Genomic DNA, 16,584 nt, shown 5'->3' on the forward strand with positions numbered 1-16,584 from the left:
GCAGGCCCTTGGGTACCTCCCTGTGCCACATCCTCCAATTTTGATGTGGAGCAGTGATGACTGCTCTTAGGCATCCACTGGTTTCATGTTCATGATAAACCAATTTTTTTCTTGCTTGTATGTCCCAGAATTCATATGACGCTATCATACAGGGCCTCATAAAACTATTAATAAAATCAGGAGTCCTGGACCTTTCTGCTTCCACCTTTCCTGTGAATTGTTGCTCAGTTCTGGAAGAAACTGCTTTTCTTTGATGCAATGTATTCATGACAGGTCTATGTCTCTTGCTCTTTTTCTGCTTGTCCTGCAAGTACTTGCTGATGCTTGCTTATTTTACTTATTCTAGGTTTTTTTCTCTAATTTTTTTAATGACCTCATTTAAAGCGGGATATAAATTTTCCCCCCTTTTTTTTTTTTATTTTAAACTGGGGTTTGGTCTTATCATTTGAGTCCTCCGAGATCTCTGTCTTCCATGAGTTCAAGCCAACAGTTTAGAGGTTACTTCAGAAAGTGCTCGAAATATTCTAGGGCACTCTAGGGTGTAGTAGCTGAAAGCATGGACATTATCCAATTACTTGTTGCCCTTTTACAGTTGGAAATTATGCCTGTTTTGGTTTAGGGTTTATTTGTGCTAGCCATCATCTCTTGATGGGTTTTTTTTTTAATAAAAATTGATGCAAAAATGTCATGTAATATTTAATCCTTCTTGAAATCATATACCAAATGCTCTCCTTTTTCCATTGGTTAATGGATCAATGTTTTCCACATTCTTCCTCGTTAACAGATGATCTCATTCACTGACTGCTTTGGGGGTTTTTTGCATTGTTCTTTGTGCTTCTGATTTTGACACCTCTTATTTTAATATTTTACTACATTTTTCCCAAGTGCTTGAGCTGGTCTCATACATGATCTCAGCAATGTGACCTATTTGCTTTCATTCTGAGAGCAGATAAGGCACTGAATGAACCAATCTCATCTTTTACTCCTTTGCTTTGGAGGAAAACGCATCTGTCCAGCAGCTTCAAGCTGTGCAATTTTAGGATTCTGCTGTTTTTTGGTGGGGGAGTAATGACACTCCACATCAGGTTTGGTCTATTTTTCATTTAAATAATTAACCTGAGCACAAATTTCTCTAAAATAAATGTATGGCTCATTAGATGAAGTCAAAACCCCTCAGAAGTTGTGACATTAACTTGCCATGTCCTGTATCAAATTGTCACTGCATGGTTGGGATTTTCTATGGTGTATTTTTGAGATAGTTAATAGATGGCTTGTTGTGGAATTCAAATACCTCTTAAAATGGTCATCACTGTGTGTTTTAATAGTGTTTTTGGTAATGACAGCTTTGGTGATTTAGTTGTAAGCTTTCAGTATCAGGTACTTTGTGCAATGTGGTTCATTTCCTGTGGTAGAGGACCTTACTCGTTACCTTTGTGACTTTAATTTGTTTTTTGAGACCTGTTTGTTCTTTCTGAAGCTGTTTTAGTTCTGCAAATTGCATTTTTTTTCAGGAGGGACAGCCTTTTCCAAAGACTTTGTAATCAAACTCTATCATATATATGGATTTTTCTGTTTAATTATATTCAGATGCTTAAATTCATGATCCATAGCACAGAAGGGCTTGGCAGAGCAGAATTTTGTGCACCAGCTGGACACAGTAGCTAGTACAAATTCTTGCTGAGTGGTGGTGGGGATTAGCAGGGTGATGATGCTGTGGATCAGTGCTTAGTGAGTTACTGCATTTGAGTGGGAGTTCAATCTCTGTTTCCCAGTTCTGGTCAACATCCAGCTTAATAATGGTGTATTTGGTAGCATGAAACTTTATTTGTAGTGGGGAAATTGAGTGGAGTATTTCACTGCTATGCTGCAAAAAGAAAAAAAAAACCAACCCAAATCCAGTAACTGCAGCTCTCAGGGTTCTGTGGTGGGGAAGAAATGAGTGCTGAAGGTGAAATTTCAGTATGGTGCCTCACGAGTTCAATTGGAACTGTGCTCTCCTTGCTTCCCAGGAATTAACCCTAGGCATTTAGATTACAGGGTGGAATTTCATTCTCCCTGAAACTTTGGCTCTGCTCTCTTTGAAAATATTTTGCTCAGTTCTTGAATGTAGCTGTGGGAGCTTCACTCTTTTATTCAAGCTATTTCTATAAAGTACCTCCAGAACAAGTCATTTGTCACTGCCATTAGTCATTTACTACAGATCCTGTCTGCAGCCTCTGAGCTTCATAAAACAGGCAGATCCTTATCAGTAATCAATAGTTGTAATATTTGTTATTATAAGTCTGTCATTGCTGACTCATCACTTGAAATTAATTTGAGATTAAGCATTTTGGTGTGGGACTGCTGATCATATTAGGAGCAGAACCAATAAAGCCACCAAGAGCTGGATCCTTAACTTTGCTGGCACATTGAAGTCAAAATGCATGGATTTGGATCCTCATGTTGAACCCAACGAATAAGAAATAATAATGATGAAACTTGACACATTCCCAAATTGCAGGAAAAAGTCTTCATTAAGGAGCAGCAGCTGTTTATTTACAGGAGCACATGGTCCAGTCAGCATGATAAGAACACTGTGGAGAGGGATCAGCAAATTTGCTTTTACTGGGAAACTTGCATCTTTCTTCTCCCCTCTAATGGGTCAGTATTAAAGAAGAGCTGGAGAATAATAAGAGTAATTTTTCATTTATTTTTCCTTTGCAGCATGTCAGGCTAGGGAGGTCAAATACATGCTAAGAGAAAAACTGCATCTGGAGCTGGTCTGAAAATAAATACGTATCCCATGAGTAGTGCTGTGTACAATTTGCTTAGCCTTGGAAAACTAAGTTTGTCTGCCACTTGATTGCCTGCTTCATCGAGGAAATCTGCTTAGCCTGTAGGATTCTGAAAGCTCTTTTTCTTCATTTTCAAGATGTGGGGGATGTGAATTAACCATTTCCCATTTCTTGTTTCTTTCAGCTTTCCCTTTCACATATCAGTTGCATTACTCATCAGCTTCCTTTGGCTGCTTTGCAGCTAGGAGGTTTTTCAGACAAGCTCTGGATTTCCCTGCTCTGTGATGAGGCTGTAACAGCCTGAAAATCTCATGGCAATGAGACACAAAATAACATCTGACTCTCTCATGTCCTTCCTTGCGATTCAGTGAGATGAATTTTCAAACCTTGAATGCTTTCTAGGTAGAGGCATATCCTCTGTGTGTCAATGTAATTGTATTTATTCCACCTGCTTTAATCCATTTGTAGTGCAGTCAGTGCTGTGATACCTTGGCACTGCACATCCAGCTATGAAATATGCATCTTGAGTAATTATTCCCATTCAAGAAGAGCTTGCCAAGTGCCTGGTTTTAAATGTCTTTCACCTGATATTGTAAATGAAACAAGTGGTCTTCCCTTTGCTTTGCCTAACGGTCTACAGAAGCCCAAACGTCCTGTTTATTAACACCATAATTCTACACTGATCTGAAGTGGGACATGGTCAGCAGGAAGCTTTAAGCTTGCTTTGAAAGAGGTGATCCAGCTCTCTGGCTCGGTTCCCACCCTCTGCCCCTGTAAATGCAGATTTATTTTGTGGCCTGGGTGTGCACTCTCTCTGAAGTCTTGTCTGCTGCCCAGTGGGAAAGGGGAGCAGCAGTCCCAGCAGTGGGCAGGGTTTGAAGCTGAACTGTGCAGGAATAAGATCTGTAGACCCCTCAGGTCTCCTCTTACCTGCACCTCAAATTTTGGGCCACAGGCAAACTCAAAAGTCCACAACAAATTAATTAGTCTCTTAAATATGGTGCAGGACATACCTAAACAAGGAGTTCTTCTTAATCAAAGTTTGCTACTGTGACTGACTGGTTTTTGTGTTGCACCTTTTTAACAGGGCCTATATTTTATTCTGTGAAGTCCCTGGGCTAAAATTCAGTTAATCTTTCACAAGTTCTTGCAGAACTCAACTGAAGCATAGTCCAAAGAGTAAAGCAACCTGTTCTGAAATTTCAAAATTCTCTCCTCTTTGAGTGACCGGATGTTTTGATGTGGGTCACTGGAAAAGCCTCATTGAAGAGGCACAGGTGACTCAGCTGTCTTTACTGGAACACTGGAACAGCTGCGCTAGCTTGAAAGAGTAACTTTATCTTTTGTACTGCTAAGACCTCCTCAACATCAGCCACATGTCACCTGATGTGTATATTCCATTATTATGATTGGGTAAATGCATGTACTTCCTCACTTTAGGCTAGAGAAACTGCAAGGCTGTTTCTTGAAAAAAGCTGGAACTTGGGCTGCTAGGTTTTAGCGTTCTTCTTAATTTATGCTTTTAAAATTAATTTCTCCATTGACTCAGTAGTTCATCCATCAGTTTATCAGGAATTAGTTCCAATTTCTAAGCATGTAGTTGGCCTAAACTCTCTGCACAGGAACATACGGAGCACGAAATCCATGAGCTGTGCCTTTGTGTGCTGGTTTCTGCTTCACTGTCCCTTCTGCTCAGGCTATCCTTAGACCTATGCATGTGTGCTGTTTGCAGGGACAATTAAGCTTATGGGTGAAATTTCACCTTACCTTGAGATAATCTCAAAGAAACACCAAGATTTTTATGATAGGACTTGACAATATCACTTGTGTCCTTTGCCACATACCAGATAGCAGTGCTGCATGTCTGAGTGGGGTGAAGACCAGCCTCGCCTTTTGAGCTTTCAAACAGCCCAATTTGCAAAATACGTGGGTGAAAAAGAATACTTCATTTTCTCTGGATCTCTGGAGGCTGCATTGGTTGGAGGCACTTCCAACAGCTCAGCATCCATCAGTCTTCCTGGGAGTCTTGCAAGACAAGGGATAGTATGTGGACTTGATATTTTTTGAGCTTGAGAAGAGCTAGCTCTTCTCAAGTGAAACTTTTAAACAGTTTTCTTTTTCCCAAAACAACCTTGTGTAAACCATATTCTTTCCCCATAACAGGTGTTGTTTGCTATTTCTGTTACTGACCCAATGGGAGAGGTGTCAGCCCTATGGACCAATAATATGTCTTGACATAGCATGTTATAAGAGGTCTGAATGAATTGTAAATAAACCTTCTGATTTCTACTGCCTCCTGACTGGAGTCAAGCGTCTTTATTTTGTGGACATGATGATAGTATTACTTTAAAGTGAAGAATACGAATTATCTACAATACACTTCACTGAAGGGGTTTAAAAAAGACGACCTATCTATTCTGCAGTTTAAAAAAAAGTCTTCACAAATTCCTCTGCTTTATTTTATTTTATTTGTTTCCACCCCCGCTGCAGGTTCCAACTATGGGAGTCCCCGTCCGGCTCATGCCAACATGAACGCTAACGCGGCCGCAGGGCTGGCCCCGGAGCACATCCCCACGCCGGGGGCAGCCCTGTCCTGGCAGGCTGCCATCGACGCTGCTAGGCAAGCCAAGCTGATGGGCAGTGCTGGCAACGCCACCATCTCCACGGCCAGCTCCACGCAGAGGAAGAGGCAGCAGTATGGCAAGCAGAAGAAGCAGGGCAGCACCACGGCCACGCGCCCGCCGCGCGCGCTGCTCTGCCTCACGCTCAAGAACCCCATCCGCAGGGCGTGCATCAGCATCGTCGAATGGAAATATCCTTTTGCACTGCCAGGAAGGTGTTTGTGCACCTCAGCTCCTGCTCATGGCTGGGGAAAGAGCAATGCCTCAGTTCTGACTGCTCTTCAGCCTCTGCCAGAGTTGATGTTGAATGCTGGAGACACAATATTTTCGTGTTCAGACTCAGATGTTTGTTAATTCTTATCTATATTACAGTCTAACAAACTATGAGTCCTTCAGCACTCTAATAAGGTGTAAAATGGCTCCCTCTCTATCTCTATCAGGTCTTTTCAAGGACAAACTGTCAAATTAAGAAATGACAGCTAAATTATTTTTACTTTTAACCCAATAACCAACCACCCATGGGCTGCAATGTGGATCCTTCCACCTAATTACAAAGCACTACCCAGACTCATGTAGAAGGTGGAAAAAAAGGCTTAACACCCTAACACCCTAAATCCTCCATCTTTCTATATATATATATCTATTACTATATTCTAAAGCCTTAAACTCTGAGTTTTCCACCCTGTGATATCACACACTTCTATTCAAACTCCACACCCATAATCCCAGTGCTGTCACTCAATTTTGGAAGCCTTTTACAAAGTCTCAGGTCAAATGCAGTGTTTGCTTGGGGGCCAGTGCCTGTCAGCACAGAAAACCTAAAATTCTCAGCAGCCAGAGTTCCAACACCACAGATTGGAGGGTGCCATGGGGAATTTAAGACACCAAAAATCATTCCTGCACTTGAACTGAGGTTGGTTTGTGCTGAAGGGGAGTGTGTCAGGAAAGAGGATTAGAACTGAAACCTTAAGTACACCCCTGTGTGAGAAACCACTGGGAGATTGAATGATAATAAAGGTCAGTGGCTGCATTCTTTGGAAAAGCTGAAATGTGGGAGATGTTCAAGGTGTCTGAGGTCAGAACTGAACTGACTTTGTGGGATTGATAGCAGCTACTGGCTTTCCCGTTTTCAATTTTTTTTTTTTTTTTTTTTTTTTTTTTTTTTTTTTTTTTTCTGAGGTGTCACCAGTCCAAAGCTCTGGTATTTTGAATAATTTACTTTTTTTTTTTTTTTTGTTAAACGTGTGGTATCACCCTTTCTACAGTATGGAGAAAAGATCAGGGTAAAAAAACCCTCAAAGGCATGCAGTAAGACCCTGAGACTGAGCTGAGAACTGTTAATTATTTTGGAGTTCTGGCTACAATGATAAGGCTCAGTAATGTATGGTAAGTGGTAATGGTTATTTAGAAGAGGGGAAAAAGAAATAGGGTTCAAGTAACATGTCCAGAAGCAGTGCAGAGCCAGATCTAATAGCATGAACAGGAGACAGATGGAGTCACAGCTGATGGATGAAGACCACTGACACAGAAGTGCAGAGTGAAGGGGTCAGTGCAGCTTCCCTGGAAAGCCAGGGAGAGTCTGATCATTGCTTTATTGTGTGCAAAGAGCAAAGCCTCCTTAGTCACCCGAGTCTGATCAGTGCAAGCTGGAATTGGAGTCTGTGGTGTGAAACTCAAAACTGAAATGGAATTTCATCCTCATCCTTTGCAGCCTCAAAGAGAAACTAGGATTAACCCTGAGCAGTAAGCATGAGCTAATGGGGTTCTTCAGGAGATAAAAAAGAAAAAAAATGTTTTTAGGGATAGATAAGCACATCAAGGAAAGGCAGTACAGAACTTGGCTGTAGTTAATATGAGAAAAAAGTGAATTAAGGCATTTAAGACAATGTGATAATATTATTCCTTTGGGTGTCTGGTGGGATGTTGGGTGAAAACAGAAAATGAGTATATTAGGTATTGCTGACATGGGCATACTTTTCAGATGAAGGACTTGTTAAAAATGCTCCTGTCAATCCTTCCATGTCCTTAAACTACCTGCCTGCCTCTTCCTTTCTTCTTCAGATGCTAGTTTCTAATCCCCTGATTAAGTTTGCTACTTTTTATTGCTTCTGACATAAGTCTGATACTTTAAGCATAAGATGATGGGTGATGACTAACAGGATAAAACTGAATATTGGTTTGCTTGGCAGCACCCCAGTCCCCACATCTTCAGAGAAAGCACAGAGATAAATTTGATAAAGGAGATCAGCAATGAAAGATGGGAATGAGGTGTTGTAAACCAGGGTACAGCACTGCTGAGATCAAGAGATGACCAAAGAGTGCCATTAAAACAATATCAAGATGCTGAAACTTGCACTTTGGGGCTTTGGTTTTAGGGGAGTTGATGGAAGTATTTTTTTTTTTCCATCAGAACCTCTCATTGGATATCGAGAGTTTGTAAACATGAAACACTTCAGCGACAATAAGCAATATCAAAGGATTGTGCCAAGGTTTAGTTTAATTCTATATTCTGGCTTTTTCTCAGTTGTTTTTAGGAAGTAGGAAGGCTTAGCCTGATTTGTTGTACCACTAAAGTTTAAGCATAATAGGTATTAAACAAATATCAAATAGTACTTCAGTAATGTTTCTTAGCCAAATGTTACAGTGTTAAGAGCCTGAATTAGCAATTGCATTCAGGAAAAAGTGAAATGAAGTAATTACCTTATTTTGCAAAGATTTAGCTGTGTGTTTAATTTTCTGCCTTTTGTGCAGTGCATTTGTAGAGTTTATAGAATTTAAGGTTTACAGTGTGAAAAGAGAATACAAATAAAAGCAAATATGTGTGAAGAGTGATAAATTAATGGATAATAATCCTGCCAAAACAAACAAACAAAAAAAATGAGGGGGAAAAAAGTGATTAAGAAAATGAAAGCCTATGGAAATCCAGGTCTTTCAGCAGTAAACATTATACAAACAGCCTGGGGTAGTACATACCTGAGAAGTCTCCCTGATTTCTTGTGTAGTCTTCCTGTCCTGATCTACTCTTCTGCCTCATTTATCTCCTTTTATTCAGAGGCTTAAGCACAGCAGTCTGGTGAGTCTGGGCCCCTCTGACTCTTCCATATGTGAAATGTAGAAATGTGAATACAAACAGCAGTCAGGTGCCTGGAATTTGTGTATATCTTGCAGCTCAGCTGAACCTTCAAAGATCTCCTGTTCTCTGCTGCTCAAGCCTGCTGAGAACAGCAGAATGCTGACCAAAAGCACATGTGTTGTGCTGACATTTGGCAGCCCCGTGGCAGATAAAGGCATTTTCAAATGCACTCTGTGGCACGGGTTATGCCTGGCATTCTCCCTGTTCTCATTTCCCTGCAGGGTGCTGGTGAGTTATCCCAGGAGCGGCCTCTGGGATATTCCTGCAGGCCAGTGAGTATAGACAGACCATAAATCTGGTCTCTAGTCTGAGTTTGGAGGCACTTCACAGCAGCTGAGAGCATTGGAGCAGATAAAGTGCGGTGCCAGGAGCCTGGGCAGCCAGAAAATGCCCTTTGGTTCCACGGGGCAGTGAGCTTGTGCAGGATTTCTTTGCTGAACGTCCCAAACGTTTGGTTTCTCTGTTCTCCAGCGAAGCTGATGTAAGGTTGAAGTGTCCCTGAACTGTTTCTCCAATAAAAGGCAGTCTCAGCTTCCTGCTGTCCCTAAAATATTGTATATATTTATGTTCCCTCTGGTGCCAAATGAAATGCAAAGAAGAAGAGAAAAAGAAATACTCTCTCAAATAATTTTTTAGCAAAACAAGTATACATGGCAATGTGCAGACTAAGCATATTTTGGACAAAGGTTTTTTTTTTTGCCTTAATGAAATTTGTCCTTTTTTAAACATCATCTCACCACTTGTGCATATATTCCTCCACATTTCACTCCAAGATATGAGAGAGAAATCGAGAATGGGGTGTGTGTGTGTAAAAATACAGCAAAGACAACAAAAGAAAATAGCCCCAAAATGTCTGTTAAAATTATATGAGAATTTATAAATGCAGATGAAAACAGCCAAGAAAAAAATAATCCTAAAAAGAACAGGGGCAGTCATTCTAGAACACGTTTCTCTTATTAAAACTAGTGCAGCCAAACTCAAAGGAAAAATGGGGGAAATGCAATCTAAATAAGTAAAAGAAAAAAAAAAACTTTTAAGAAATTTGTGTTTACTCTGGCACGCGACTGGCCTACACTGCTTTTGACATATTAGGAAGGTTTTTGGCTGGGAACTCCTAAAAGCACTTAAAAAGGCATATGTTTCTTTTCAGAATATAAGGGGCTTGGAATGCTTTCTTTAAACAGAATTCTTATAAATCTTCTTTTAATTTTTTTTTTCTTGTGTGCTCATTTTGGAACAATTTCCTTAACTCCATTCCTCAGACCATTTGAAATAATTATTTTACTGACTATTTTTGCCAATTGTGTGGCCTTAGCTATCTATATCCCCTTTCCAGAAGATGATTCCAATGCCACCAATTCCAATCTGGTAAGTCCTTGCTGTTGTTTAGTCTTGCTATTTTCAAAATCCTTTTGAAAAGTGATTGTGGAGACTCCTGAAGGTAGGGAATGTAAATATATCCAGAAAAAATCAGAATGTCATAAAAATCGGTTTTTGGCTGCTATGTCTTGTCAATTCATTTTACTGCCTGTTTCAGAGGATCTGGTTTTAGAGAAGAATATTCCAAAAAGGTGCTGCATGTGATGTTTAGGTTAACAAATTTCAGCATGCTGGAAAAGGACTTAGTGAACTTTAACCTGCAGGTATTTATGGGAGATAACTTTTAGTTAGGGATTATCTGGTGGGTTTTGTCTTACTGTGTGCTGTTGTGAAGTTGGTACTGTCTTCCTCTCAAGCTGATTGATGACTAATTAATGCTTGCATTTCAGACATGTGCATTAATTTGGCCAAACGATGTTGGTGGGGTTGGGGTTTGGTTTGGTATTTTTGGGTTTTTTAATTTTATGAGGTTTTGTTAATCATCTCCTCTTGTTGGAGGAATATAGCTTTTCTTCTGTCACCACTGATGCCAGTGTTGGTGCTCTGGGATTGAGCTGTCTGTATGAAAAGGAAGAGTGTTTACTTTTGGCTTAGCATGAAGCCATAGCAAAGAATTCTGCTCAGTAAGGGCAGAACACAAACCAGCTCAGTTTGCAGGGACAGTTCACTGAATTAGCAGAAAACATTTTATTTCCCTCTGAAATATGCGAATAAATCTCCTACTTGTCGGGTTGAATCAGGATGAAAACTTACTCCCAGAGCTTAGGAGCAGGGATGCTATTTCCTGGATAAAATTTATTGAGACTTAGGAAATTTTAGAGCAACAGTGGAGGAAAGCAAAAGCCATCCTTCTAAAGCAGCAGCAACTGTGATAGCTGACAGACATTGTAATTAAAAAGATTCATGCTGCTCTTGGAAGTCAGTCATCTGATTAAAGCTCTCTTGAAGTTTTAGAAAACACTTCAGGAATTGCTGAAACAATACTCCTATGCTTGAAAAAAATAGTAGTAAAAAACTTGTAGTGTGGTGCCTTTGCACTGTTACTCCTCAAAGAAGTAGAAAAAGAGAAGGAGGAGGTGGTAAGTGATTGTGAACTACTCTCTACACCTACGGCACACAGGAGCTGATCTTGTGTCTCTGGCTGCTCTGTCTTAGTGTGACATAGTGTTTAACAATGATCAGTTATGGTGTCTGTATTTAAAAAACTTCAGAAGGGCACCTCTCAAAAATTACTGAGTTATATTCAATAAAAAACCAGATTCAGTTGATCTCCTGGTAAGGAGATCAGGTATATTCTTGTCATGTTCTGACTTGCGGGGTTCAAAGAAGAAAATGAAGCAGATTTGAAGGTTAGACCACTCACAATTTGTTTTGAGTTTAATTGTGGGTATTTCCCTCAATTCAGTGAGGAGACTGCTGGCTGAAATCAGCCTGGAATTATGTTTGTGACTAAACAAGATGTATTGAAACTGTTCTGCTATCAAGAAATATGTGCTGTGCTATCAAGAAATATGCACCTTGTGATTTGAGTTTCCATTCTGCATCTGTTTTCCAAGACATCTTTTGCATCGTTTACAATGTCTATAAAAACACTTGTGTTATTTGTTGGTAAAGTTTTAAAAAAAGCCTTGCCAAGCAAGAGTTGTCATCTCAGGAAATTCTGGAAAGGTTACAGCTTTGAGGATGAGGAAGAATTGTTAATTTACCTAAATAGCTGTTTCACAGAAGCAGGGCAAGAAGAAAGTTAAATGAATTATCTGCTTGATTCCACTTTGTTCTTTATGTCTTAATGGAAAAATAATTCAAAAATTGCAATTAAATTATTAAAACAATTTATTATTAAAAAATAATTAGAAGTGGAAATGGGATACCTAGTAGGAGTTGTGAAGTCAAGACTCTTCTACATTATAGATCAAACCCTGGAGCTGTGACTGCTCAGTGGGCCGTGCTCTCCTGTTGGTCTGTTTGCTCTTTTTGGGTTTTGTGTGTTTTGTTGCTGCTTTTTCAGTTTACATCCTTATCCCTTGTCATGTGTACATTTCTATTGAGGAACAGGTATGAGTGTTCTGTGAATAAATAGGTGAGTTAAGGGAGAAAAAATGTGTGAGTTGTGTTTTGGAATGGAATGAAAGAAGAGATGAGAGTTAAAGAAAAGTTCTTCCATCAGGCAGGAACTGTACAAGAGTGGAAGAGACTGGAAAGAAGCTGGGGTTAATAATATCTTCCTGTAAAAGCTCATGTACTCAATCTTTGAATTTTTTTCTACTACCTGTGAGCATTTATTTCCCATTGAGATTTATTTTGTAGCCATGAGGTCGAGGGCTGCAAAGGTTGGGATATGACACAGACAAGGAGTTTGTGTCATATGGATCATGCACAGATGTGTGTGCTGTGCAGAGAGGTGATTGAATGCAGACAGAATTGTTCTAGCTGCCCAGGACCCTTGATTTGTTTTCCTGTTGCAATTTAGCTGTTTTAGGGTTAAAGATACCACAGAAACTCTCACATCCCTGGTTTCCCGAGACATCTCTAACTTCCTGAGATACATGAATCCATCTACAGAAAACACCACGGGCAGTATCTGTTTTACAACTCTGAAAGTGCCATAATCCTTTTCCAATAAGCTGACAGATTTGCCTTAGGCTCTGAGTATTCCTTCTCCAAAGTTTCATCCTAACTTTTCAAGCAATATTTTCCACCGTGACTGAGGTTAAAATTCAGTTAATTGCCTTCAACAAGCTGATGGAGTAGAGGGTGGTGAGGGATGAGAAAGGAATCCTGGATTATGGGAGTGCCTTCTTTCCTTCTCTCTGTAAAAGTAGAAAAAAATAATGCCTGAATAGTGCTTTGGGGAAAAATTACTGTGTGAATTTCACATGTGACCAGCACTGTCACACAGGGCACATACAGTGTTCTGAGCCTTCCTCATGTCCCTGAACAAAACCTCTCCCATGTCTCCATTTGTCTTTGGCTGCAGAACCTGTTTGATGTGATGTTTCAGTGATGAGCTTGAAACTAGATGCAAAAGGGAAGGAATTATTTACTGCACTCTTCTGTATTAGCCAGGAATGGTGAATGGCTGTGGTGTAGTACAAGTTTAGGTTAAACACCACATAGATATTCTGCCTGTTTCTCTAGATCTGTCTTCCTATAGTAATAACTCCTGTAAATTCTCAGGCCTTTTTTAATCAAGTCTAGGGATGGTGACTTGGGCTGTGAAGCCCTTTCAGTTTTGAGATGAACATTTATCCTAAGCCTCAAATTTCCTATTTTTATGCTCACTGCAGTGTCTTTGTCATTGCCTTTAAGAAATATGCCAGAATATTAGAATGTACTCATAAAAAAAATGCTTGAAATTGGCTCCAGTAGTTTTTAGGTGTTACTGCAAAAGTAACTGGAAAATTATTGTTATGTAAAACTATTGGTCTTACACAAATGGAGGGCAGTTGAATTAGGCACAATTTTTTCTATATTTTTGTATTAGTGAACTTGCTGAGACTTAATTTAAATTTACAAATGGAGTAAGCTCATGTATAACCCTGCTCAAAGAACGGTTGTGTGTTAATGCAATCAGAAAAATTGGAGCTGGTTTGAGGGGAGTTAAAGTCAGCCTGCATCAGAGGCTGTGACTGATAGGAAGGCTCTCTCTTGTTATCCCTGCAATTATGCATTAGGCCAGAGATAACATACATTTAGGAAGAAAACTATAGGCTGCCTAAGATATGAAGCTGAGAGGAAAATGCTTCTGTCACTTTGCTGGCGACTGCAAATGGCACAAGCCTGGTCAGTGTCACAGCATGGTGATAACATAAGGAGGTGAAGAGCAAGGTTTACAGCACCTTCCAGGGAAGGCAGCTCTGTTGGTTATTTATGGTTTTAGAGCAGGGAAATTTTCCTTCTGTTGTTTTGATAGTTCTGCTTCCCCTGCCTTGTCCTTCTTACAGGAAGAAAATCCTGTTGTGCACTAGTTAAATGTAAGGAGAGATCGCTTGTGTTTATGTGTGAGCTTATAATGGGATGTCACCTTGGGACTGATTTGTTAAAGCTCAAATAAGACCCTGTGAAAAGGACGATGAGATTTGTTTGCCTGTCAGCTCTTGTGCCAGCCAGTGTTGGTGTCTGCCTGTGGAAAGGGGACTTGCCTTTCAGGAAGTGTGGCTGCTTTCTTACCTGGTCATTATGGGAGTAATCTCTAGAGCAGAGGATTCCTGTATTTAAAAAAAAAAAAAAAAAGAGAGAGAGAAAGTTGTTATAAGTGTTTTTTCTGGAGTTTTTAGGAGACCAATACAATAGCTGTAGATGTGACTATTATATTTCTATACATTGGCATAACAAACTTCAGCGATTTTTTGCATCAGAGAATTTTAGAGTCACCACATGGAACAGGCTCAGTTTTTCTTGTGTGAAATCAGAAAGTGTTGGAGAGCAAAGTGAGGGTGGGGAGAAGCAAGGATGGCTTTTCTGAGTGAGGAAGAGCAGTGCACAAAAGCTTTTTGGTTCTGTTGCATTACTGCCCTCACCCTCCCGTGTGCCAGTTCCCGGCTGGTGAGTGAGCAGAGGAATGAGAGATGCCAACCTCGGGGCTGAGGGACAGAGAGCACACCGAGCTAATTATCTCTGAGAGGTTTATGACCTTGGGCCTGGTGCCAGCCCCGCTGCAGCTGGGGGAGCTCACACAGCCCCAGAGTTTGAGGAATGAGGAATCGTTCCGCAAGGAATGACTGACAGGAGCTGCAAGAACGACTCTGAGGCGGCTGGGAAGGGACAGGAATCAGGATGAGAAGAAAGGAAATTGTGCCAAAGAATCCTTGAGGGTTCCTTCCAGAAAGATTGTGAGTCACTGTGTGATTCTGATGAAGCCAAATAGAATGGAATGGAGGCTCAGCGTTTCCCAAAGTTCTCAGAAACCCTCTTTCTGACAGGGTGATACTCTAGCTGCAGAGAAGCACAGGCTGGAAGGATAAGCATTAGGGTTTGAGAGGGAGGCACTCAACCTGTGTGCTGGTCCTGCTGTTGGCAAGCTGTGTGGCTTGCCATCTCTATTTTCCCATCATACCATGAGAAGAAATGCTGTAGTAAAGACTGTAAGGAAGGAAGGAAATCCCTAGTAATCAATTCCAAGAGAGTGATCACTAACTAAAAAAATAATGTAAAAAGTTGGTGTTTGGTGGGTTTTTTTGGTTGGTTTTTTTTTGTCTTTTTTTTTTTTTTTTTTTTTTCATGTGTGTGTGGTTTGTTTGTTTGTTTTTTTGGTTTTTTTTTTGGGTTGGTTTTTTTTTGGTTTTTTGGTTTTTTGTTTGTTTGTTTGTTTTTGTTTTGGTGTTTTTTTTTGTTTTTTTTTTTTTTTTTTTTTTTTTTTTTTTTTTTTTTGTTTTTTAACATAGTAATGTCATTTCCTAGGCTTTGTGAAAGTGGTAAAGCAGAGACTGACATATGTATTACTAACAGGAACAAAATTGTTGGGTTCAGAGTCCCAACCAAATCCCAGCTTCTCTTTGTGCTGGTGGCCCCAGAGTCCTCATTCAGTTAGTTGTTGCTGTTTGCCATCTCTATGGGATCTGAGATCTCTCATGGCTATGCCCCCTGTTTTTGTGGGGTTTTTTTCTTTTTAAATTCATAATCCTTGCCAAGTAATTCTCCGTGTTCCAATACACTTCTAACAGACCTGCCCCTTGACCATTTTCCTCCTGTCTCCCTTCCACAGTGGTTTCATGGTTCCCACCTGTTTTCTCATATGATCTCAGTGCTCTACTGACTCAGCTTCCTGACCTGTGCTCTTGTTAATTTTACTCTTGAATTCCCTTTCTTTTCCTAAACCTGGGCTCTGTAACCAAGTAATTAATCCCAGTGCACATTCTGTCTCCTTGTTTTTTAGCTTCATTCTCTACATATTTGTCTCCTAGTCTGAGTCTTTTGCTCTTGAAATCAGTGTTCTTCCCAATGATATCTGAACACCAGCAGTAGACATGGATACTCATGCACTTGCAGTAGGACTGTAGGTTGTGTAAAATGCTAAGAATGATAAACTGGTACACTAAATAATCCAACTTCATGAAGAGTAACTTGAAATTTGTAGGTTGTATGTTTCTGTGTAAGTGATTTTAAAATTTTAGCTGTGTTTTGGTTCTGATTGAAGGCAAGTTTACTGAGTTAGTCCAAACATTAAACCAATTATCCAGTTTTGTAGACAGCTCTGATTACCATTTTCCTTTTCATTTTGTGTAGGCTTTCTAAATCTCAACAAGTGTGTGTGTTCGATTTTTTTCAGGTGGCAATTATTCTTGTTTATCAAACCTCGGGTTCAGTGTAGGTTTTGTTTGGATTTTTCACCACTTTTTCTTAACCTGTTTAGGAAAGATAGAAAAAATGTGGAGGCAGGCTAAATAAGAGTATTTAAGTAGTGATGTTTTCCCTGCAGTCTAATTCTGTCACCAGAAAAGTCTGTCTTTTAAAAGCAGTGGGAATTTTCAAAATGGCAGGTCATCTTTGTTTTGTCCTTTTCGATACAAGTATCCCAAAGTGGATCCTGGAGGCCTTTCAATAAATATCAATATCAACTTTATTCTCTGGCTCTGCCCAGTGTCTGTTCCAGGTCAGCCTTCCCAAGGCATCACCACTGTACCACATCCTTGGGTTCTCAGTCAGGCAAGCTTGCCACTGACTTCCCTGGAGTTTG

General features: G+C 40.0%; 1 protein-coding gene across 1 annotated transcript in view; it reads left to right on the forward strand.

Annotated features, from left to right (window-relative positions):
• CACNA1C (calcium voltage-gated channel subunit alpha1 C) overlaps positions 1-16,584 on the forward strand; it is a 464,400-nt gene that overhangs the window by 65,838 nt on the left and 381,978 nt on the right. The window contains 2 exon segments of the mRNA XM_066319417.1: positions 5,265-5,610; positions 9,791-9,896. Coding sequence (XP_066175514.1) covers positions 5,265-5,610; positions 9,791-9,896 — 452 coding nt within the window.

This window comes from Sylvia atricapilla, chromosome 5 (genome assembly GCF_009819655.1).
Source record: "Sylvia atricapilla isolate bSylAtr1 chromosome 5, bSylAtr1.pri, whole genome shotgun sequence".
Lineage (NCBI taxonomy): Eukaryota > Metazoa > Chordata > Aves > Passeriformes > Sylviidae > Sylvia > Sylvia atricapilla.